Source organism: Orbicella franksi, chromosome 7 (assembly GCF_964199315.1).
Source record: "Orbicella franksi chromosome 7, jaOrbFran1.1, whole genome shotgun sequence".
NCBI classification, from domain to species: Eukaryota; Metazoa; Cnidaria; class Anthozoa; order Scleractinia; family Merulinidae; genus Orbicella; species Orbicella franksi.
Window position 1 is genome coordinate 21,246,325 of NC_138151.1, and position 23,311 is coordinate 21,269,635.

The 23,311-nt window shown below is 39.0% G+C and overlaps 1 protein-coding gene and 1 pseudogene across 1 annotated transcript; one reads left to right on the forward strand and one right to left on the reverse strand.

Annotated features, from left to right (window-relative positions):
* The first annotated feature begins 2,090 nt into the window (after positions 1 to 2,090).
* Positions 2,091 to 21,732, forward strand: LOC145492294 (uncharacterized). Its single transcript, XM_081471709.1, has 16 exons — positions 2,091 to 2,571; positions 9,224 to 9,577; positions 10,744 to 10,998; positions 11,520 to 11,786; positions 12,180 to 12,473; positions 14,575 to 14,886; positions 15,093 to 15,128; positions 15,252 to 15,371; positions 16,558 to 16,582; positions 17,470 to 17,509; positions 17,730 to 17,988; positions 18,845 to 18,955; positions 19,317 to 19,507; positions 19,653 to 19,775; positions 20,490 to 20,560; positions 21,626 to 21,732. The coding sequence occupies exons 1-16, from the start codon at positions 2,502 to 2,504 to the stop codon at positions 21,693 to 21,695; spliced, it is 2,598 nt and encodes an 865-aa protein (XP_081327835.1). The 5' UTR covers positions 2,091 to 2,501; the 3' UTR covers positions 21,696 to 21,732.
* Positions 4,277 to 7,571, reverse strand: LOC145492666 (uncharacterized; annotated as a pseudogene).
* Positions 21,733 to 23,311: the final 1,579 nt, after the last annotated feature.

Here is a 23,311-nt window from a genome sequence, read left to right on the forward strand (position 1 = left end):
CAAATGGTAACTCAACACTTTTGTTTTTTATATGGGAGTAAATTCAATTAGAGCTGGCAAGTTATCGGCTATTGTTTCCAGGATATTAAACAAAAAAGAAGCTTTCATTTCTGGACGGTTTTTACGTCTCTACAGTAGCAGTTTAAAAGTTTTATTTGATGACATTCATTTCAGTCCGATATTTTTGAAGGTAAAAAGTATGAATACTGTTCAAATGTTCTTTGAAGACTGCGCGGCACCAAGTTAAAGTGCAATTTAATTAAATCAGACTTTCAGAGGTTTTTTTCTCTTTCTTTCTATTTTCGGTGAAGTTGTGTTGTGTTGTGTTGTGTTGTGTAAAAAGGTAAACTTACGACTCGTATAAAATGCGAAAAAGTCTCTAAATTAACTTGAGTATTTTTGAGCAAAAATTTCACTTGGGGGTTGGAGGGGTTATGTGATCGGTGAGTGAGGGAGTTATGCATGTGCGCGTGTCACACCAATCACAGTGCGGGTTGTATCAAAGAACGAATCAAATTGCCTGTTAGAAAATAAGATGGTATCTACATTAATCTGGAGACGTGTGAGATTACTGTAGTTTGTTCAGTCAAACATTTTATGGCTTACTATTTAATAATAATAATAATAATAATAATAATAATTGTCGCGGCTAATCGCCGTCGCAAAGTACAGCAACGACGCAGCTCAACAAGGTCGAACCGAAAGCATACATTGGCGCCTCTGGCAGCCGCTATACGGTCCATGTGTGACCTTGGAGCACAGCTTACAGCCAGCTGGAATCAGCTGTATGTTGGTTTTTGCTGAGGGGGGGAAAACCGGAGAACCCGGAGAAAAACCCTCGAAGCAGAGAAGAGAACCAACACAAACTCAACCCACTTATGGCGTCGGGTCCGGGAATCAAACCCCGGCCACATTGGTGGGAGGCAAGTGCTCTCACCACTGCGCCATCCCTGCTCCCCCAATTTAGCGATCTTACCATGACCGATGTAACATCTCAACCAAAAAAACTTGTCAAATTAACCAAATCATTACGGTACCATGAATGCTCCAATCTCCGACACTTCACACACAAAAAATAACTCTTGCACGCCTTGCGTGCCTATGTTTTAAGCTCGACTGTGAGAAATCTAGAGAGTAATTCAGTCTATGTCTCACATCGAATTAACATACAGACTTATCGAGTAACTCCATACATTTTTTATTCCTTTTCGCTCTTGTAACATCGCACGGGTTGTGTCAGGAAAGTTACCCGACGTTCATCGCGTCTCCCCAGTTTCCCAACTAAGCCCTAATTGGCACCGCGATGTATTTTTCATTCATCTCAGTTCATGTTTTGCTAGAAATTGTCCAAAAATAAACTATAAACCGGGAAAATCTTTCTCTAAACCTCGACCATCTATAGATTAAAGCTTCTGAAAAACCTGATACTAAAGAGTGAAAACTCTCTGTACAAATGTTATGATGTCATAGCCGAGGCTTTCGGGCTTGCTCAGTAGAATGAGATGTATCCTGGATATAGGTGTTTTTGTTTTACGGCTTGTAATGGCGGGCTTTCTGGACATTATTAAAACCGTTGTGTTGTCATCGTTTGGTGTCGTTTAGGAACCGGATACTGCGTTACACTCTATGTAGACGCCGAGGATTTTGCTGGAAAAATTATATATTGCACCAGAAATTTCATATGGCGGCGTTATAGACGCTGAGTTAATCTGTTTGCTCATTACATTGATCAGCTTATATAGAATGATTTAAGATTCAGCAAATAGTACAGGTTTAAGTGCGAGCCATGTCTTAACAACCCCCTTTCCACCCTACTATTAAATTTACGGCCGAAATATCGGGGAACGAGATTACCGTCCTTGATACAGTGATGGTTAAAGGAGAAAGATTAGATGTTTTTTTTTCCTCTTATTTAGTACCTTTTTTGTGTCAAAAGCAGCCCACTGACAAGCTGATTTTACTAGTGGCCTGTTAGTTTCTTTCATCTATTTTACGCTAACCTTTGGCAATAGGGTTTTCCCACATCGTTTTAACTTTGAAATAAAATAAGAACAATTTATGATAAGAACAATTGTTAAATAAGGTGCATTCGTCACATGAGTGGTTTTCAGGACAGCCCTGTATACAAAACAAAAACAATAATAAAGTAGCTATAAAATGTTGGAAAGACCATAAAAACTAGGTAAGAATATTGAAGAATATCTTCTATTTCACATACAATGTGCCACTGGTGGTTTTGTTCCAAAACAATGTTCACAATATAACGAGCTATATTGCCCAGTCGTCTCTCACATAAGAGACGTCCTGGGACGAGTCAGTTACTGATGCATGACCAGAGTGATTCAATTTAATTGAAGTGTGACTTTCCAAATAAAGGCAACCGCTGGGACGGTATTCATCCAACTGAATTCGTTTGCCTCCCAAACTACAAAAGCGACAGGCATTGTTTCTTCGATTGGATCTGACAACAACGCTTAGACAATAAGCTTTGCTACAGGCTGATGATGGCGGAAAACCTCCTCGCACCAGCCCGTCTTCTATATTTAATCATGTTCATACTTCCGCCTACAGGTAGGTGCAGACATTTAAGTTACTTAATTTTAAGTCACGCATATCATAAGAAAGTTATTTGCAGTTGTATAATCCGAGTAAAAGCAGCATCCCGGAAGACTGAAATGATTAAGAAGTCTTTTCCGATAAATGCGACGTACTCAACGTGTTCGGTTACAAATTTGCAGGAAATTAAACCAAGATAGGCGAAAATAGCTCGGTGAAGTGTGCTCGACTAATTTGGGTTAAGTTACATTGTGATCAGAACAGGTCATTTCCCTCAAAGTCTATCTAGCAGCACGAGCATTTCGAGTCACCAATGAACACAATTCACAGAATATATATTAGACTTAACTGAGGTACTAACAAAGTGATCACAACAAAGATAAAAGCGGAATCGAACAATTGACGTTCGGTTGTAAAAATATGAATGACCTCTGCCCCATGAACGTGATACTGCTAAATTGTCGCAATAAAATGAACTGAATCATTTCAGACATTTGGCTGCGTGAACGGCTACATCTGGAGATTTTCTCAAAAATGCTATTACAAGTCCTCCTATCATAGCACCAAAAGCGGCTTTCGATGCTTTAATACCAACTGCAAAATTAAGCCAATTGGGGCATAAAGCTCCTTAGACGGACACAACAACAAACGTTATCCAAGCATGGGTTCATTTTTAACCAAAAGACTTTCTGTCGGGCTGATTTCTTTTAGGAAGACGGGGAGAGCTACTAATCGATGGAACCTTTGTGCTTCATAAAGGTTTGGGTATTTTAAGGATGTTACGTCTGAAAAATGTCACGTGCATGCAAGAATGCCATATGGTAAAACTTAAAATATATACAACAAGACCCTCTTCATTTATAGAAAAAAGGCTCTGAGCGTACTCTAACGAGATAACATACCAAAGATAAATCTACAAAAGTGGTTTTGAGTCGGAAAAACGTTCTTTCTTTTTACGAACTGGATCTCTGGTACAATTAGAGCCTGAGGAAAGGAATCTAGATAAGTCCTTTATTTAACACAGGCGCACCAATGCTTCCTTGTTTTATTTCTATTGTGCTTTATTCGTTTACTTCAAGTGGCAAGAACAATGACTTAGCTGATCTATAATCGCAGCAATGGTTAAGGAATAAAACCACAGCAGCATCGCTAACGGTAGTTAACGTATTCCTCTTTGTATTCAAGACCACGAGCCGTAATTAAGTTAGATTTTGTGAAATTCTTAAACAGTCGCTCCTAATATACATTTTATACCATCAACTTGACCGATTCTGTTTTGGTTGATCTTCATCCGAGTCGGATTTAGTGGAATTGCCATTCTTCAAAGAAACTATTTCCAGCCCTCCGCATTTCAAACCGAAACGGAGTTAAACTTTCTTCCTATTTGGGAACTTCGACTTGATGGGGAATGCATTAACTATAATCCCTTTCAAGTAAGAGCAAACTTGTAAAAAGTGACCCAGCGCGGCAGTTCAAATCAAATTTCCGCTTTTAAATTATTTTCAGTGGCGCACTTGCTGAGGATTGTTTGCTAGATCTTTGTTAGGAAAATTTTCTGAGGCATAGGGAAAGTTGATATTGTTGCATAATGGGAATTATCAGAAAAACTGTTTGTTCCGATATTACTGAGTTTTCTTGCTAAACAAACAATTCGTTAGGCGGTATACGGGTTTCTAGCTAGGGATAAGATAAGATAAGATCCTGGGGGCCTGGCTAAGTATCAGCTGGTAGCCCCTGAGCTCTCTGCCGCAACCTTCTTTAACGGAGAACCCCCTGGGTTTTCAAGCGCAGCACATCTGCTATCGAAGGCAGTCAGGCGAAAAGGTTTTTCTTTTTTCCTAAATCCAGACATGAACCTTTGAATCTTTGGTATAAAATTAGTCTAAATTTGGCCTAAACTGTTGTGATTTTATTACCGTGAGATTGCGTGACATTGTTTGCATTCTCCACGATCATGTGATATGTTTTCGCTCTTGGTTGAATGAATAAGTGTGTGTTAAATTTAAAATCCACTCATGGTTGGGTGAACCGTTTCACTCTATAAACGTGCAAGCTTTCTCACTAAACACCCGATAAATGAGGGACCGGTCATTATTTATCGCCTGGGGGAGGGGGGGGGGGCGAAGTATTTTGGGCTGAACACGGCGAAATTTGGCCGATCCCCCCTTTAAATGTTGTATCACCGAAGTGATACCCCTCAACACTGTTGACAGCTGTCGTGATCCCCCTCCCCATGTCTTCGCACCCATATTCAACTTTTGAGGTGTATATTCAGTGTTTTTTAAGATTCAGGTAGAATTTTAATCTATGATGTACTTACAGTATAATGAGGCCCTGATCCCGCAGTCTCAAAAGTCTCTCTTGATCCGTGTCATTTTCTAGTCTGGATCCCATTATCTGTTGTCAGCTGACATGCAGCAATATAACAATCTCAAAAGTTACTTTTTCAATAGAGTGCAAATTTAATAAGAGTCTATCAAGTACCTATGAGCATGTCATATTCAGCAGTAATTCGGCCATCTGGAAGTGCAAAAATGAGTGAAATGAGACGACTATTCTGTTGATCTGTAGTGTTAGATCAGCCTTTGTTTTTTTTGTTTTTTTGTATTTTGTTTTTCCACTTTTTCTTGTTTTCTTGTTTCCGCTTTGCTTTTTTGGCTTTTCATTCAGTGTATGCTTGTACCGTAACTTCTGAGCTATTTGCTCATCTGGTACAAAAGTTAGATCTGGTATACGAACAGTTGACTGTTCATCGAGGTCAGCAATGACAAGATCTTGTTCGGTATTCTCGTCGTCATCTGACTCGTCATCAGACTCCGCCTCTGATTCTTCACTCTCTTCTTCACTGCTGGACAACTCATTTCCATCGCCTGTACTTTTTTGTCTAAAGTAATGACAGCGAAATGCCTTTATCTTGTCCAGCTTTAGACCAACAGTGGTCAGGCCATGTTCTCAAAGGTAAAGGTCAAGCTGTCTCACCTTCAGCTTCTCAACTTTTCCATTCTCAATGAGTGTGCCCCACTTGTAATCCTTGTATTTTAGCTCCTCTTCTAATCTTCTTTTGTCGTTAGCCTCCCTTGTTCTAATATCCTTCCTGATGTTTATATCATTTAGATGACCAAGGTATTCAATGACATGCTTTTCCTCGACATTGTAGGTAGCACAGAAAGCAGCGACGGTGTTTGGATTGTCCGCAGAGATAGCGTTTTGTTCGTACAAGCCCTTCAGACAGTTCCTCGGTTGATAATCGTCTGGAGTACGATCTGTTGTTGGCGTTTCGTACACATCCATAAAATGTCCTGGATGTTCTTTGTCTGGCACAGGCTGGGGGATTCTCTCTGTTACTGGTCCCACCTATCTGTTGTTGGTACACCAGGAACAGAGTGTGGAGCTTGCATCTCTTTGGCTATTACAGGCATCCCGACAAAATTCAAAAAAGAGCTCTCCTCGGACATAGTGGTCCTCAATAAAGCTCTCTATCTTTCTAAAATAGGCCGCACCAGGTATTTCGGCCTTACTGTTTTCTGAAGCATTTCGGTACGCATTAAACTCAGAAGCATTAAAAAAAGAACAACTCTTCGGAAGACTCACTAAGCCTACTACTGATGCAATTATTCAGGACAGGGGCGTCGTCTATCCTTTCGGCGACCTGCTTGCAAAAATGCCAAGCGTTTTTTTTCCGTGCGCTCTTTTTCGTACTTTTCGTAGGAATGGAGAGACATGGCCTTGATTTCGTCTTCAGAGAGATCTTCGAATCGACGGTACATCTCCCATTCCAGCGTTGCACCGTCAACAAGAGCGTCTGAAATGGCCGAGTTTGTTCGTTCGGCCTCGCCTTGCCCGCTGTCACCTCTCGAGCGGTGGCATCGTACTCGGTAATCCGAGTTGTGAATTCGAGCCAGCTCAGCATCGCGAAAGCGAATGTCATAATTAGAAACGCCAACACCAGGTCCGGCATCTGTCAGATCTGCCCATCTTGGCTTCACGGGTGGCAAGCAGAGATCGCTAATTATTTCAAGGCCTTGTTTGCAAGCATTGCTTACTTTCAAAAATTAAATAGATTCAACTCTGGAATCTCCAGTGTCAACTGAGCCATCACTGTTTGCTACTTCGTCAATAGCATTTAAAATGCCTTTGATGGTCGGAATCATACGACAGGCAAGCAAAGACTTATTGTGCTCAGACATTTCCGTTACCTCCGACAAGTGAAGCATTTTTTCCAGCCTTAGTTTTAAATGATCTGCTCTTTGCTTTTCATAGGCGAAAAACTTACAGTTGCGTCGTTCGGCCGCGTTCAATGAACTTTTCTATTGACTCTTTTCCATCGACTCTATTCGATTCTCTATAAAAGAATTTGAAACATGGAATTTTGACATTTGAAATATTAAAAAATAAACAGTTTCAATCCATCGTCACTGATACGACATACACAAAAATTGATTATTTTATTATATAATTAAATAGCATATTTTCATTTGACATGGTTTTATATGTTAAATATTCATGGAGATCCCACCGCCACCAGAAATTCCATTTTTTTTTATTCTGGTCCCCCCCTTTGTGCCTGTCAATTACGCTTGATGCCTCCTTCCGTTTCTCAGAAAACCATGTGATCCCCCTCAAAATCCTCCGCCCCCCCCCCCCCCCCCCAGGCGATAACTAATGACCGGTCCCTAAGAACTAGATCATCCTGAACCCCGAAATCATGCGTTTTTATATGCGGTTGTTTACTATATCCCATATCCCGTTACTTTTTGGCAAAAATATCCCGCATCCCGTAGATTAAGAATGCAAAAATTAACGATTTTCCCACTCGACATCCCGTTCCATCTGATCTAAATAGCCCGTATCCTATTAATTCTACCCCCAAATATCCTGTATCCCATTAATTTTCTACCTTAAAATCTCATATCCCGAAGATTCCTAAAAATCTCTGGGATTTTTCCAGCAAGGCTTGCCTCAACATATACAAAGTACTCCTTAAACATTTTAGCTATCTCTTCTGGATCAGACATTATATTATCATTTTCTCTGCAATATCCACGTAACTCTGATTTTAATTTACTGTTTTGATTACTCACTTTATTAACCTCCAATAAAATTTCAGGTTGCCTTTAAGATAATTAAATTTCTCACAATACATTTTGTTAAATTTGTTCCGGTAATTTTTACGTACTCTTTCACTGGTTTTGTTTGAATTCTAAGCAAAATTTTCAAATAACATTTTTTAAGTTCTCTTGAAGTCAAAATACCTTTTGTGATTCATGGTGTGTCAACATTGATTACGTTTTTATTGCTTTGGCTAACTAAAGGTAAACTCTCGTAATACTCTTTGTCGAACTTCCACTAACGGCCACCTCTGTACAACGGTCACTTTTTTTGGTCCGAACGGATAGTGTACATTCACTCTTATTTTAAATTCTCTACAACGGCCACCTCTCCACAACGGTAACGGCCAATAAAACGCATTTCGACTGACAAAACGGCCAGTTAACCATCGACTGACGACCGGCCTAAACAAAACTCCATTTTTTTTTATTGTAAAAGGTCAACAAAATTGATCCTTCCCCCGTTTAGTTTAGTCTCTGTTTCTGTTTAGTTTCTGTTTTATTGATATATTTTAACTGTGTTACGTACAGTTCATATGCTAAAAAAAGCATTTTTAAAGAAAAGAAATGTTGCACCCACGAAAACAGGTGTCACGTTACACCCCTACCTACCCATAACGCCCATCTCTCGACAACGGCCACATTCCTCCGTCCCTACGGTGGCCGTTGTGTAGAGATTTGACTGTATATACTTTTCCAGTCCTAATTTTCTAATGCAAGACAGTGTATCAATTGATTCACTTCTTACTTTTCTGTACTTAGGTTTTTGTTTACTACTATTGATCAATAAGTGTGATATTCTACCAACACTTAGCCGATATTCCACACACAATTGATCGGATCTTACTTACGCTCGACCAATATGTCACCAGACACAGCGCGGGCGAATGTCTGTCGATATATCGAGTGATTTATCGACCGATAGTCGGTCGATATATCGGACGACAACACTTCTAGTAAACATGATCAAGAAAAGGAGCGAAACTAAATTGCATTAAATATTTCGATATTAAGGGAAAGTTTGTTTGAGGACTTTCTTACCTCAAAACCTGTCTCTAAACATGTCAATCTCACTGGCCGTTTTCTTCATGGTATCTCTCTCATCAAGGCAACAGTGAAAGTCACACGGAGAAAATTAAACATAATTTTTTCTTTCAACTCGGCGCAGCTGCCCATTTGACCAAAGACCGTTTTTCAGCTAGTTAATTCATTCGTGTATTTTCTGGTGTTTTGCCTTCTACTCGACTTTATGAAGGCACAGACAACCTACAACCCTCACTTTGTTCTGACGGAGGACTAACACTCAAAAAAATGCAAATCTCAAGAAAATGTCTAATGACAAGCAATGGAATGCATAGTTCAGCTGAAGATGGCTCCTCGGCCAGATGGGGGAGTAAGGAAATTCTAACACAAATACATGTACCTATACGACAAAAGCCTATCTACTTTCATTACATGATCACGATGTGTGCTTCTATTAATTTTTCCAGTAATATAATATGAACCTACTTTGCAACAATGATGTTAGAAAGGCTTTTTTACTTTTCTTGAATGTTTAGACGGAGTATTGAAATTCACTTTGGAGCCTCCTAATCCAAGCTATGCTGGGAATGGAAGCAATGCTAAACTTTTGTGGGATTATACTCTGGACAATCAAGCAGAGCTGCTAGGGATTATCTACAGTGTAAAAGAACCCAGTGGTGCTTTCGTTGGAATGCTAGTAAAATTAACGAATGGAAGTGTTATGAATCATCAAAGTATACCTGCTGCTTACAAAGGAAGAGTTAGGATTGAAGGAAGAGCTTCCCTTGTTGTTGAGAATGTAACTCCTCGAGACAACACGGAATTTAAGTGTGCACTTGCTCCAAACTCAGGAACAGATTTAGAGAGTAAGGTTCAGCTCATTGTGACAGGTACGTAAGACATACATTTACTACAAATAATCAAACGTCCTGTATTTTTTATCACATGACTACTGGTGACAGGAGACATAGAACAGCGCAAGGGCCAGATCATTGCAAAGCTTGCATTGAAAGATCCAAGTTGATGTAGAAAGGCTTAGAAAAGAATTTCAGACCAAATCACCCGGAAATCACCAGATACTTAATTTAGTTACAGCAAAATACATTTTCGCGCCAAAAGAATTGACCCTTTAGGAGAAATTTTAAGATTGATCTGTAGTATCGGCCAGCCAATTAACTTGACTGGCCAGGGAACGCCTCTTGTTAGTCAGCTTAGATGGAACTTCGATGAGGTCACACGACTCTAAAACACAGAAGTCGCGTAAAGCACTCGTGATGTCGATCGTCTCGATGATTAAGGCGACTGATCTGGCTTTAATGGACGCGAGCAAACTAAAAGCTAGTGAAAAATATGACCGACGCTATAGCCCTGGCCATTCTGGGTTATCATAATACTCAATAACACTCGGCGACAAGCTATGAAAAAGGGGCAAAGAGGGGCAGGATTGCAAATTGCGACAACTATTTTATTGTAAAGTGCTACAAAGTATATCAGGTATTACGAGATTATAAACTTCACATGACCGATGTGGCTTTGAAATAACTGGATGGTCGTTTTGGACCTTTAGGAACGGGAAAGTGAAGGTGGAATGCGAAAGTAAATCGAAAACTTTTAAAGACATAGTTGCTTCGTGGATGTCATTGTTATCACTCACTTTCTTAGTGATTTTTATTTCACAGGTTTTATAAACACCAGAATTCTTCAATTATATGAGTTGGTTGGTTATTAGCTGTAACAAGAGAAAATGGTGGGACAGAGAGGGAGGCTCCCAGTCCAGGCCTTGGGATATGTCAATTAAGTTATTTTAGGGTTGCCGAAAACAGCGGGTGTGCGTTTCCTTTTACGTCCGCATGATACCATTCTTTAGGTGATCAGGCAATTTAGAAACGGCGGTCCACGGGGAAATACGCTTTGTCGATAGAAGCGCCTTTTACGGGTACATTAGAGAGAGTTGGTATTTCTGGATGGATAAATCAAAGAGGGAGATACATTTTCACAACTCTTGGCTGTAAATAAAGGTTTTCTAACGCTGATCATGGCTTTCGTGTAATTACAGAAATACCAGAAATCAGTCCACCGTCAATAAACGGAAGTTACATTGAGGGATCTTCAGTCAATATTACTTGTTCAGCGACTGGAAAACCAGACCCGGAAGTATCATGGATACGAAATGCAAAAATAAAAAGTTCCGGTAGGAGCTCAGCGTATTTGAACTTCGACCAAATAAAGAGGACAGATGATGGACTGTATACATGTACAGCTAACAACTCAGCAGGAACAAAATCTCACAGAGAGATCTTGGTGGTTCGTTGTGAGTCTGGAATTATTTGATATCAAATCTCTACATCAAGACTTCAACTTAATTTCTTTTAAATGTAATCACTCCTTTTTCCTCTGTATTCTGCTTGAAAAGTTGAGGGAAATTTTCCAAATTTGCGCCCCACCTTACATAACGGATATAAGCAAAGCAAATTAGAGCGGAGTTTCCTTTCGATGATTAGGTTTTGCTTGTTTGCCGACTCTGTTTAAGACAAAACGTAGAGTTTGTGTTAAACACTAACTGAAACAGTTTATACTTAACCATTTTTAACCTTAGTTTTTAGTTAGTAGTAGTATTTTTGATCCTAGTTCCAGTTTTGAACTCTAGTTTTAGTTTTAAGTTTTTAGCGTTTATTACTTCTGTATTTTAGACAGTTAATGTATATTTTAGACTTTTTTTTTTTAGAGGACCCTCCTAAAAACCACCTCTAGGTGATTGGAGGCCTCCTCTTCAAATATTAATTTATTATTATGATGATTTATTATTTGTCTTTTTCAATATTTTCTTTACAGACCCGGCAAAAATACTAAGTGTTACTTCATCAGCTGCTAAGTCTTGGATTGGTCAGACAGTGACGTTAAAGTGTGTGTCAGATGGCGTTCCTACACCAACACTCACTTGGTACAAACCTGATGGAAATAAACTAAACACATTCACAACTAAAGAAAGTACAGTGGAGGTGTCCTTAAATGATGAGCAAGATTTTGGTGAATACAAGTGTGTCACTTACAATGGCCTTGATCCTTTAAGCGACTTTTCAGTGACTCTGGAACAAATACGTAGGTGTCCTTATATCTTTCAGAAATATACAAAGTTTATTGTAAAGAGAGATGACTAAGAGAAAAGTAACTTGTCTCGCCGCAGAAAAGCCCCTTTTATTTATCAGCTTAAGATTACTAGTCCACTAAACCACCGACAGCGATCGCATTTTCATCTTATAAGACAGAATGTTCATAGTAGACATCCCAGTGGATTGAAAATTTAAAACTTAAGGAAATGGGACATATTTATCCTTAGTTATTATACGAATTTCGAGGCTGATAGCCGCAAAAATGACTAATTTAGGCTGTTTTTACTGTTGCCTAGAAGTAAGAGTGAGAGTCAATACATCATTGAATGAGCCCGATTTGAATAAAAGTAGAGATATATGATATAAATCAAATTTCTTTTAGAGAAACCAGGCCCCCCAGCCATCATATCTTCAGGGACAGATATTCAAGTTACTTCACTGACAGTAAAATGGACTGCACGAACTGATGATGGAGGGAGTCAAATCACAGCATACCGAGTGGTCATAATAAAGGGTAGCACTGAGATAAAGAATGTTAATATTTCTGATCCTGGAATAACCAGTCTGTCTGTTGGAGATTTGGAGAGAGATACTGAGTACAACATGAAGGTGTTTGCCAGAAATGCTGTCTTTGAAGGTACACCTGGGCAAAAGACTATCAGGACAAAGACTAACGGTGAGATATCTATTGATTTTTATTAACAGAGTATTTCAACTTAAAGATATTCACTATCATACAACTGCTCTACGTGGTAATTTGTTTTTGATGCAAAGATATCACTAAAACTACACACTCCATCAGGGCCCATGTTAATATCAGGTCCTGAAACTTCCAAAAGGGCCATCTTGATGTAAATTTAATAAATAGAGGATATTACATGGCCGCTTGGAGATACGAGATTTCTCTTCGAGTGTTGAAGAATATTTCAACACGAGAAGAGAAATTTCGTTTCTCCAAGTGGCCATGTAATGTTCTATTTACTATATAAACTCCAATAAAATCCCAAGCCATTTTAATTTCGCTGCGCAAGGCGCCATTTATTACGTAACCATAGCAACGGCGATTCTTTCTCATGTGAGGATAACATGTTATTTTCAGGTGAGAAGATACCACGTTTTCGCGCGAAAGCTCACCTGGTATTTTATTAGTTTGCATATAATATAAAAGGTGTCTATCTTTCTACCTATCTATCTATCTGTCTGTCTGGTTATTTATCCGTCTATCTAATACATTTAACTAAGCCTTAACCGCCGACCGGTTACCTCAGTGGTAGAACACCGGACTAGCTTGTGGGAGGTCGCGGGTTCAAACTCCGGCCGGACCAACACTCAGGGTCTTTAAATAATTGAGGAGAAAGTGCTGCCTTTGTAATGACATCTGCAAATGGTTAGACTTTCTAGTCTTCTCGGATGAGGACTATAAACCGTAGGCCCCGTCTCACAACTCTTCATAATTAATTCTGTGGGACGTAAAAGACCAACACACTGATCGAAAAGAGTAGGGGACGTAGTTCCCGGTGTGGTGGTCTTCTCTCGTCTGATGGTTAAATGCTCGGAGATATTAGCTGCACAAGCTACTCTGAAATCCGAGGGTAAATAAAGTAATGTATGTAAGTCTAAAAGCGGAGCCCCTGGGCCGGGTTGTTCAAAGCTCGATTAAGCTAACCCAGGATAAGCGAGAATTTTGATTTGCGTTTTGTCACTTTGCGGTGAGGTTTTCTGTTTATGTTGTTTGGCATTCTGTTTTGAGTTTGAAAAATCTAAAACTGCACAAAACAAAAGCAGTAAAAATATTTGTACGTAAGAAATATTTATCTTTGGTTAAAATACTGGGTTAGCGTTAACTGGCTTCCGAACAACCCAAACTCAAATATCATATCATCTAAACTTGAGCCCGCGATATGGTCACTTGATAGTGGTCAGCGGATAACTTGTTTTGACAGGTGCCAATTGACCATAATACGGATGTCCAATATCAATGAATTACGCTATAAACTAAAGCTGCATGTCTCTGTCAAACTACAGTAGAACCCCGGTAACTCGAACTCTGAAGGGAAACGAAAAACAGTTCGACCTAGCGGGATCGATTGAATATCCAACTCAGTTGCCATGTTAATAATTGATAGTTTACTGATTGTTCAGCACTTTAGTATACTGTGACAGCTAAAGACACCGCATCCGGTGTGACTCATAACACCGGGAAATGACTCTCAAATATATGAACGGTCGGTTGCACTAATTAAAATCAAGTTACTGTGGTGTTAGTTTTGAGTGTTTTTACCGACTACACGACAAGGAAAGCTAATGGGATGACATCCCTGGTGAGTTACATGAACCAGAATTTGAGTTATCGGGGTAAATTTTTATCAAGGAAAACGAAATTTAGTTCGAGTTAGTGGGGAATTCGAGTTATCCGAGTTCGAGTTAACCGAGTTAAAAATGAATGAAAAGTGGGGTCAAATCCTAGGAAAATGGGACTTTTTTCGAGTTAGCGGGGGAGTTCGAGTTACCGGGGTTTCACTGTATTAGCCGGAATATGGCCGTCATCTTGCGCGACTCCGTCGTCGCCATCGTCGTGCGAACGCACCCACGAGCAATACCGCTAGCCAAGAAAATCAATTCATGTGTTTCCTTTTCTTTCCTATATGAGTATGGAGCCCGAAGGGCCGCCGAAACTCCGCTATTATTTCGCAGAAAGCGATATTACAGTAAAAATGCTTTGAACTCATTTGATCCAACTAGTTGGAAACAATTTGCTGAATAACTTTATCACTTAGGAATTCCCGAGACACCAGAAATTAAAGACTTGCCTGCCGAGATACACCGCGATGAAGTGGTCATAAAATGGACAAAGCCAAACAGCAATGGAGCGGACATCACACAATACACTGTGTATATTCGAAACGTTACCAGTGATGATACCGTAGGAGACTGGAGAAAGACTGAGGTCATTTATGATGTCTCTATTCTTGAATACGTCATCGCACTTGAAAAAGGCCAGCAGTATGAATTTTTGGTCACGGCAACTAACAAATATGGAGAAAGTTTGAAAAAACAGCAAAACATAAAGAGAATCAATGTTTTGGAAGGTAAAGTAATGGTTTTTTTTTTCTTTTTCTGGATTAGTTATGTAACTCGCTAGTTAAAATGAAATTTTTGTTTTTCGTAACAACATAACAACTAACTTGGAATTTAATGTTGTAGTGGTTACGGACAGGAACAGTGGTTATTACTGTCCTTAAACGCGGGTACATTCTTGAATACTAGTTTTATGTCTGTTTTCCTGTTATTTTAGAGTCCAGTAGATCGACTGCGAACCAGAATCAAACAGGTAATAAAACAATTCGGTGTATATATTTAAAGACATAATTTATTTGGCAAGACTTGTTTGGTGAGACGTGACCAAAAATATGCTCCTATTTGTCGCTTTAATTGTAAATGTTATCACCCACAGTTGTTAGATGCGATAAAGAACTGGAGATTCTTCACGCTGTTTATCTCAGTATTATAATCCTATTGGCGATAATCATTGTTGTTATCAGTGTTATCCACTGGAGAATACGTCGAGGTCCAGGTATGGTAAATATATGTTATTTGCCGGCTTATGGTTGGTCCGTATAGTGAAACACCGTGACCGAGGTCTTGAAAATGCTGCCCGGGGCCGCAGGCCGAGGGCAGCATTTTCAAGCCCGAGGTCACAGTTTTTCACTATACGTACCGACCCTAAGCCGGCAAATAACCTATTTATTTTTTTCCTGCGGTAAATTGGCTTACGAGCAGGTTTGTCTACGCAACTTTGTAATTGAATTGCCTAACTTGCCGTGTACAAACCATCGCAAAAACTCTAACGAGTGACCGAGCAAGTAACTCAGATACTAGACATAGAAAGATATAAACTCGACTGCAAATGACTTTTTTCGCTTAAAATTGTGCGGCGAGAGAAACACAGTATAACGCGCCATTACAACGCCGAGCTACAAACAACCAAACAAACTCTCACAACTTCAAAATACTCTATTGAATTTACTAACAGTGACTTTCCTTGCCGTTTAAAAGTGAATAGAGCTAAACCTTCATTGATTAATCGTCGATGGAAGTGTAAAAAGGGCGGAAGATTGACGATTACCGCCAGTTCACTCGATCAGGAAAATTGACCAACAGGACAATTTCACCCGCGCTGTTTCCCGCCGTTACCGTGATCGTGCTCAGAGATAGGAAAATCCGGACTGCGCTAAGAAGCAATCAGATTGCAGGATTCGTTACCGTGCCCTCTTGGCAAAAAGCAATACATAAATGGACAAATGGAATTCCATTTTTTTCTTCACACTGGACTAAATTAGTGGTGTTGTGTGTCTACCCGAGGTAGAAACTTTGAAAGGGCCCTATAAATAACTGACACTCAGTTTTCACTACTCTTTTCTGCTGTTCATCTCGTGAAATCTCTAGCCTTTTATAAACCTTGAGCCGGATAGCATCAATTTTAAGTAAAGCCTCCCGAAAGTCAATTCTAAGGTTACCCCGTACGGTCCTGATCCAGTTGTCCTGGCTGATCCCAACGTGTGCAGGGAGAAAAAAAGGTATGAGCCTGACTGATATGTTTGCATGTAAGCCCTTAATACAGTCCCAGAATGAAATCATTTTTTGAGGTATCAGGAGATGTATACAAAACTTGAAAAATAGTATTCTCAAGTAGGCCATTTTTTCATTAGTTATTTGTCTTTTTCAGCACATTTGTTGTTGTTGTTGTTGTTGTTTTTCAGTAATTTCTAAGCGGCGTGAAAAGCGGTGAGTATAGCCGTCGAAGTTCAGCAGTTTTCCCTAGACATAATAGCGCACGCTACGATTGCCTGCCAGAAGTCAGTATATTAGTTGCACGTGCAAAAATGACGCAAGTAACGCTTTGAAAAAACGAAAGCAACTTCAGTATTTGAAACGCGTTAAATCATTTTGGCATACGTAGCGATAGTTTCAAACTGTTTTTAAATATGTGTTTAAGCGTGCGATCAATAAAATATGACAAAAAATGTCGTTAAACAAGGGGTAAAAAAGTTCTTAGTCACTCTTGTTTTCTCGCACACGATACATGGCGCATGGCGTCACATGAGCCTGTACTTAAATAAAAGTCATGCGCAGTCTTTGATCGAGGATCGGGTTGAATCGCGTTTAGAGACAAAATTTAAAAAGATCTGTGAGACAGATTTTGAGCTATTTGTGAAACAGGCAAAATTTCACATTTTCTTAGTTTGCGAAAAATCTGTGTTACAGATTTTTATTTTACTTTGCGGGGGAATGTTTAATCAGAGCCAATTTCTTATTCCTGAAAATTTTGAGGTGGGGTCAAAGGTGTAGATTTTGAGAAAAACGTCTTTTAACCTATTAGTGCCCAGTCTCTCCGTAGGTACTCGGTCTTTCATTTTGGCCATTTGTTGACGTTTAAATTGTTCAAGTTTCACATAGAATGGTAAGACACTCGGAAAACAGTAAATAGAGAAAGGTAAAACATTTTGGAACATTTTTGAAAAGAGTTCGAAGTTGGGCTGTTGTAATCCATCAAAACTGTAGTAAACCACCTTAACTGACAGCTCCAGGAAGCAATAGCTATTCATGACTATTTACACCACCAACACGATACTTAAAAGGGTTTAAAATGAAATCATGTTTTCTAATTCCAGCATTAGCAGATCCTCATTAAGTGCAGATTGCATTGAAATGGTAAGCTCTTCTCTCAATGTGTCTCTCGTTATGGACTAGAAGAAAATATCGGTTTTATTACATTACCATTACAAATGAGTCAGAATAAACCAAAAATGGAAATTTTTTCTGACACTAAAATGCCTTCGTATCATTTCTAGGTATCCACCTCAGCTTCTATCGCGTTGATAAAGGTTGTTTAGCGGTATAACTTCGTAATTTGTTTTACGTTCCCTTCAAGAACACTGTTGACCACCACGCAGCAGAAGTTCAGTCCATAGAAACAATTGATGTTACCAGCATAACCTACGAGATTCCTAACAGTGGTGGAGATTACATGCCTCTTCATCCTTCAACAAGAAGCTGGGAGATCAGTCGAGAGCAAGTGGATATCATTAAAAATATCGGAAAGGGAGCTTTCTCTCAAGTCGCTAAGGCAACAGCTAAGAACATCTATGGCAGCCAAGGTGTCATAACTGTGGCTGTGAAAATGTTGAAAGGTTATGGAAAATTATATATTTTAACCTTATGATTAAAGCTCTTATTATATGACTTTGGTTTGAAGCCGATATAACGTGCGCTCTTATTGGCTAATTCTAGGGCATTATTCTCCCATGATGCCCAAGTGCCGATTGCGGGGCTACAAAAACAAAGCAAAAGATAATTATGAAACTATTGCGTTTTCCTGAAAATTATAGCGGCTTTAAACGATGAGAAACGAGGAACACTCTGCGAATGACTCCTATTACCCTGACGAGCTTCAATTTTAGGAGAGCACAGCGAACCCATAGCATTAAATTATGAACGAGTAGTTGTTGAACAGGACAAAGGAAACAGCCAGGGCGAAATTGGAACTTCCGTCATAGAGCCATACAATAAACTACTTATCAACGTCCAACGTTCAGTCTTCAAGGGAAATTTCTCAAACCTCGGCCTTGCAGCATAGACGGTTTGCGATTTCCCCGTAAAGACCTCATTCTCGGTTAATAAGTAGTTATTGATATCCCCCTGACTTTGTCTTTTGTAAGATAGTGGTTCTTCGACCGATTGATTTAACTGATTGTCTGATGACTGATTGACTGACTGACGGACGGACGGGTTGACGAACAGACGGCCTAACTCGTGCTTGCTTGCTTTCATTTTTGCATGACTACCTAACTGACTGACTGACTGACTGGTCGATCGATCGATCGATTGATTGATTGAGTGATTAATTGATTGATTGACTGACTGACTGACTGACTGACTGATTGATTGATTGATTGATTGATTGATTGATTGATTGATTGCCTGACTGACTGACTCATATTCTCACTTTTGCTTAATTTTTAGTTTTAATTTATTTACCTCAAGTAGAAAACGCTCCTGAATCAGATAGGAAGGACCTGCTCTCAGAGCTCGAGCTCATGAAAAAACTGAAGCCTCATCCTCACGTGATAAAGCTGATTGCATGTGTTACCGAGTCTGGTAAAGAAAATATTTCTTTATGTAATGTGACATGGCTACGTCAATTAACAATCAGGAGTTGAGTTCAGTAATATAATATGCATTTGGCGATTATAATAAAAAGTTTATCAGACGTTAGTTTTATGAAAACGCACACACTGAAATCGCTAACAGAATATCAATCAGTGTCTAAGATCGAACATTTAAAAGTGAAGTATATACACATATGCCTTAGTATTTTCCGTATGTTTGCCATGTACTCTCTCTTTCCGTTCCGGCACTCTCAAACTTTAGGTTAAGTTCCCTGCAGTTTATGGAGATTGTTTCTGTAGTCATTTTATACTTGAACTTCATAAGGTAAGGGCATTTTCCTTTATTTTAGATCCGTTACTGGTCCTTATTGAATATGTGCCGTACGGTGATCTGCTGGGTTATTTGAGAAAGAGTCGTGGGCTCAGTGACACGTATTTTAATAACCCGGATAGAAAGCCGGAAACCAACCTAACTTCAAAGCAGTTGATGAGGTTTGCCTGGCAGATAGCTGACGGGATGGCTTATTTGTCGTCAAGAAAGGTAAAAGCATCTCTACTAATTGCTATTCTATGACTATTAAAGGTATCTCAAACCTGGAAAAAGACTTACAATACAAAAACAGGACAACAAATCAAGCACATGTAGCCATGACGGTAATTTTGAAATAATCACATCTTTACTTCAGATAATCCATCGTGACTTGGCGGCCAGAAATGTTCTTGTTGGTGAAGAAGAGAAATGCAAGGTGACAGATTTTGGGATGGCGAGGAATGTTCAGCAAGATGATATTTACACCAAACAAAGTCGAGTGAGTATCATATATTTACTGAGCTTCCCAAAATAATTATCTTTATCAAATCCCAAAATAATTATCCTTATCAAATCGATTCCAAAGAGTCAGACTGGGGGACACACTTTCGAATTGGCAATCTATATCTAATGGTGTACCACAGGGATCTATCCTCGGCCCATTATTATTTAACATCTCTATGGACGATCTTTTATATGTTATTGAGAAGAGCACTCTTTCCACTTACGCTGACGACACTCAAATCTTTTACGCTGACAATGAACTCTCCAAAGTTGAAGAAACAATCAACAATGATCTTATCAGTGCTGATATATGGTTTGCGCGAAATAGTATGAAGAGGAACATTTCAAAATACCAGGTGATGGTGCTGGGAAAAAATAAAGGAACTGATGATTCAGTTTTCAAGTGTGAAGAGTCACAACTTCCCGTATCCAACAAAATGGAACTTCTTGGCGTGACAATTGATGAGAAATTAAATTTTGAAAAGCACATCGCTAAAATATGTAGAAAAGTCAGTCAACAGATCGCTGTCGGGCGGGCGGGCGGGCTGGCTGGCTGGCTGGCTGGCTGGCTGGTTGGTTGGCTGGTTGGTTGATTGATTGATAGATATAAAGAAATTTGGTTGATTGGTAGATAGATATAAAGAAATTTCTTTTGTTAAGTCTGCCATAGGATAATGCGAAGAAATATAGTAAAGACATTATCTTCCAGGGCCGGTTACCTGTTAAGTGGACTGCTTATGAAGCTTTGTTATATGGAACATACACAACACAAAGTGACGTGTAAGTAATAAACAATCTAATAACATTTGTCGCCTTATTTTGTCCTAACGACCATAGGGATGTCAATTTATTATAACTACGTCATAACCGATTTCATTTTGTTTAACTGCCAACATAAAAATAAAATTAGTCGATAATTTCTAGCTAATTGCTAAGTTCTGGCAAAGCCGTGCGAGGGCCAGTAATCGTGCAATTGAGGAAGGTGGCGATTGGCAATGCAATGGTGCGCCACGCAGAAGGGTACGAACTGGAACGTATTAGAAGCTACATAATGTAAAAAGTAGAGCATTAGATAAGGAAATGGGTGACCATATTAGCTTCGGATTAAATCATTGTTGTTCCACCCAGCCAGAAGCAGATCTTAGTGTTCCAAGTATTCTTTTCAAGGTAGATATTAATGGCAAACTTGCGAATGCAATGTAGTGTCACTTAGCGCTGGTATTGAAAGCCTAAGAGAAGGGAATATTTATATAGTAATTTAATATGCTAACATTAAAATCATGAATTTCTTTCTGAACGTTACCCATATAAGGAAATGGAGGATCACATGAGGCCAAGAAAAATTATTGACCTCATTAAAATTGCACCACCGTTGCTTTGGCGACTAAGTAACCTACGAGGCCATAAAAGATGAAAGTGCGTCAAACTTTGAAGTGATCAGACCAGAAGCATGTTTCAGTTATAAAAGAAGAACGAAGGGAAGACACTAATTATAATAACTTTCCAAACAAGAGGTTGAGTTTTTCACGGGATAACCTCGACGTGACGACCACGTGTTTTGTGTTTGAGTTATGAAGACTGTTCACAAGTAAATAACTCTATTATGACATGATTGGTTAATGTTTTTTTAGAGCTTTGAAAACAAACCGTCATTGAAAAAAATATATTGCCTATTACTTATGAAAGAGCGATTCCTTAAAAGATGAATTCTTGGGAATCACAGTTATTTAACAGAGAACCCGGAAAGGTATCTAGCTCTGCTCAATCCCCTTATTTCCCCAAATACTTCCTCCATACAACTTATTGCAAGGAAGAAGTATTACTTATTGTTTTATTTTCTTTCAGTTGGAGCTATGGTGTTCTATTATACGAGATTCTCACCATAGGTAGGTTTATTTTTACATGTACACTATAAATCTACACGATGCATCACGAAAACTATTTTGCTATTATTGATAAACAAGTGGTAACGAGTGAAATTAGGAATAATTTCAAGCACGTTTGGCGAAATACTAGTGATTTTCCGAGCCTTTAGGCGACGGAATTGATATAATTTTGACATAACACAAGTGAGATTATTTATTAATTTCACAAGTATACCATTTGATTACCTTTCAATATCATGGGTGACAAATTAAGCTTACAATCTTGGGTTTTTATTTTATTTTGTCGACAAAAATTTCACACCAAACGTTGCCTTTGGCAATTTTGTAATTTCACATCTGAAATTATAAAAATGTCGCCAATGATATTATCTTCATTTTCATATCCAGGTGGATCTCCATATCCAGGAGTAAACGCTCGACAAATCGCCAGGAAACTTCAGGAAGGATTCAGAATGCCAAAGCTAAACATGTGGATAACAAACTGTAAATACCTCGCTACATACCTTACATATCTTAATTATCTTGATATCATTATCAAACTTCATCGAGTATAGCAAAATAATTTACAATTAGAAAAACGTATTTGATACCGCACTCTTAAAAAAAATATATTCGAGTAAACGTCTGTATAACGCATCGCTATTCAGTGTTTACGTTCAGTCTAATTTTATTCCGAACTGGACAAACTTGACGCTTGCAAGTCAAAGAGTTTTTGTTACTCTAACCCAATGTATGCACTCTCATAGACAACGTTGATGGGCAAAAGCCGGCGAGCATGGTCAAAATCTTTGCGGAATCTCTGGCACACGCTCATAACCCAGTCACATTCTGTTTTGACCATGCTCTGACACAATGCTGTTGTCTCTATGAGAGTAAATAAAACGGCTAATGATCCGATTTGTAAACAAAGCTGAATAAAGCTAGCAATCGGAAAATATCTTAAAAGGTTAAAAAGTTTTAATCACCCGTATTAATCATTCGTTACTTTACCCCATTTGTATACGGCCACTCAAACAGTCATGTCATCTTCCATTTAAAATTACATCTGCATTCCTGATGCTTATTAAAGAGCAGTTGTTTAGAAGTGCAATTGTCATATATCTGTTAATTTAGACCAGAGTAGTGGTATGGGCTAGTCCAGTACGAATTTGACAGGTAGTGTGATGCAAATGAAAAAGTATTGTTATGGAAAGGAGTTCTATTGTTTTCTCGAGTTTGACGTATCCATGGTAACCAGAAGCCCCGCCCCCTTTGACGTCATTAATCTCGTTTCCGTGTTGACCGAGTAAAAAGCCTGGTTTCTAAGATAAACAAAGTAATCACGCAATTTTAAAGTTAACCATTAACTTTAATATCAAATGTTTCCCTAAAATTACAGGACAGAGCCGTGTGCAACTCCCTAGTGGATTGCGCTCAACTTATGAATGAAACTATTTACAAAAGTGTTTACAAATGGCACAACAGTTCAATCATGTCCAGGTCCTCATTTGTTATTCTTTCATAGCCATAGGGATATGTTTTGAAGGTGTAGGGATCTATCACTCGTTTTTCGTACACAAGCTGGTACTTTTTCGTCTGAGAGACTGTGGTCAGTGAGTACTCTTTGGAGTTTCGGACGATGTGATAAGGCTTGTAAATATCAGTT

Coding starts and splice junctions, on each gene's coding strand:
- LOC145492294 (XM_081471709.1), top strand. CDS start 2,502: ATGATGGCGGAAAACCTCCTCGCACCAGCCCGTCTTCTATATTTAATC. Junction 14,887..15,092: donor GAGAATCAATGTTTTGGAAG/GTAAAGTAATGG, acceptor CTGTTATTTTAG/AGTCCAGTAGATCGACTGCG. Junction 15,129..15,251: donor TGCGAACCAGAATCAAACAG/GTAATAAAACAA, acceptor TATCACCCACAG/TTGTTAGATGCGATAAAGAA.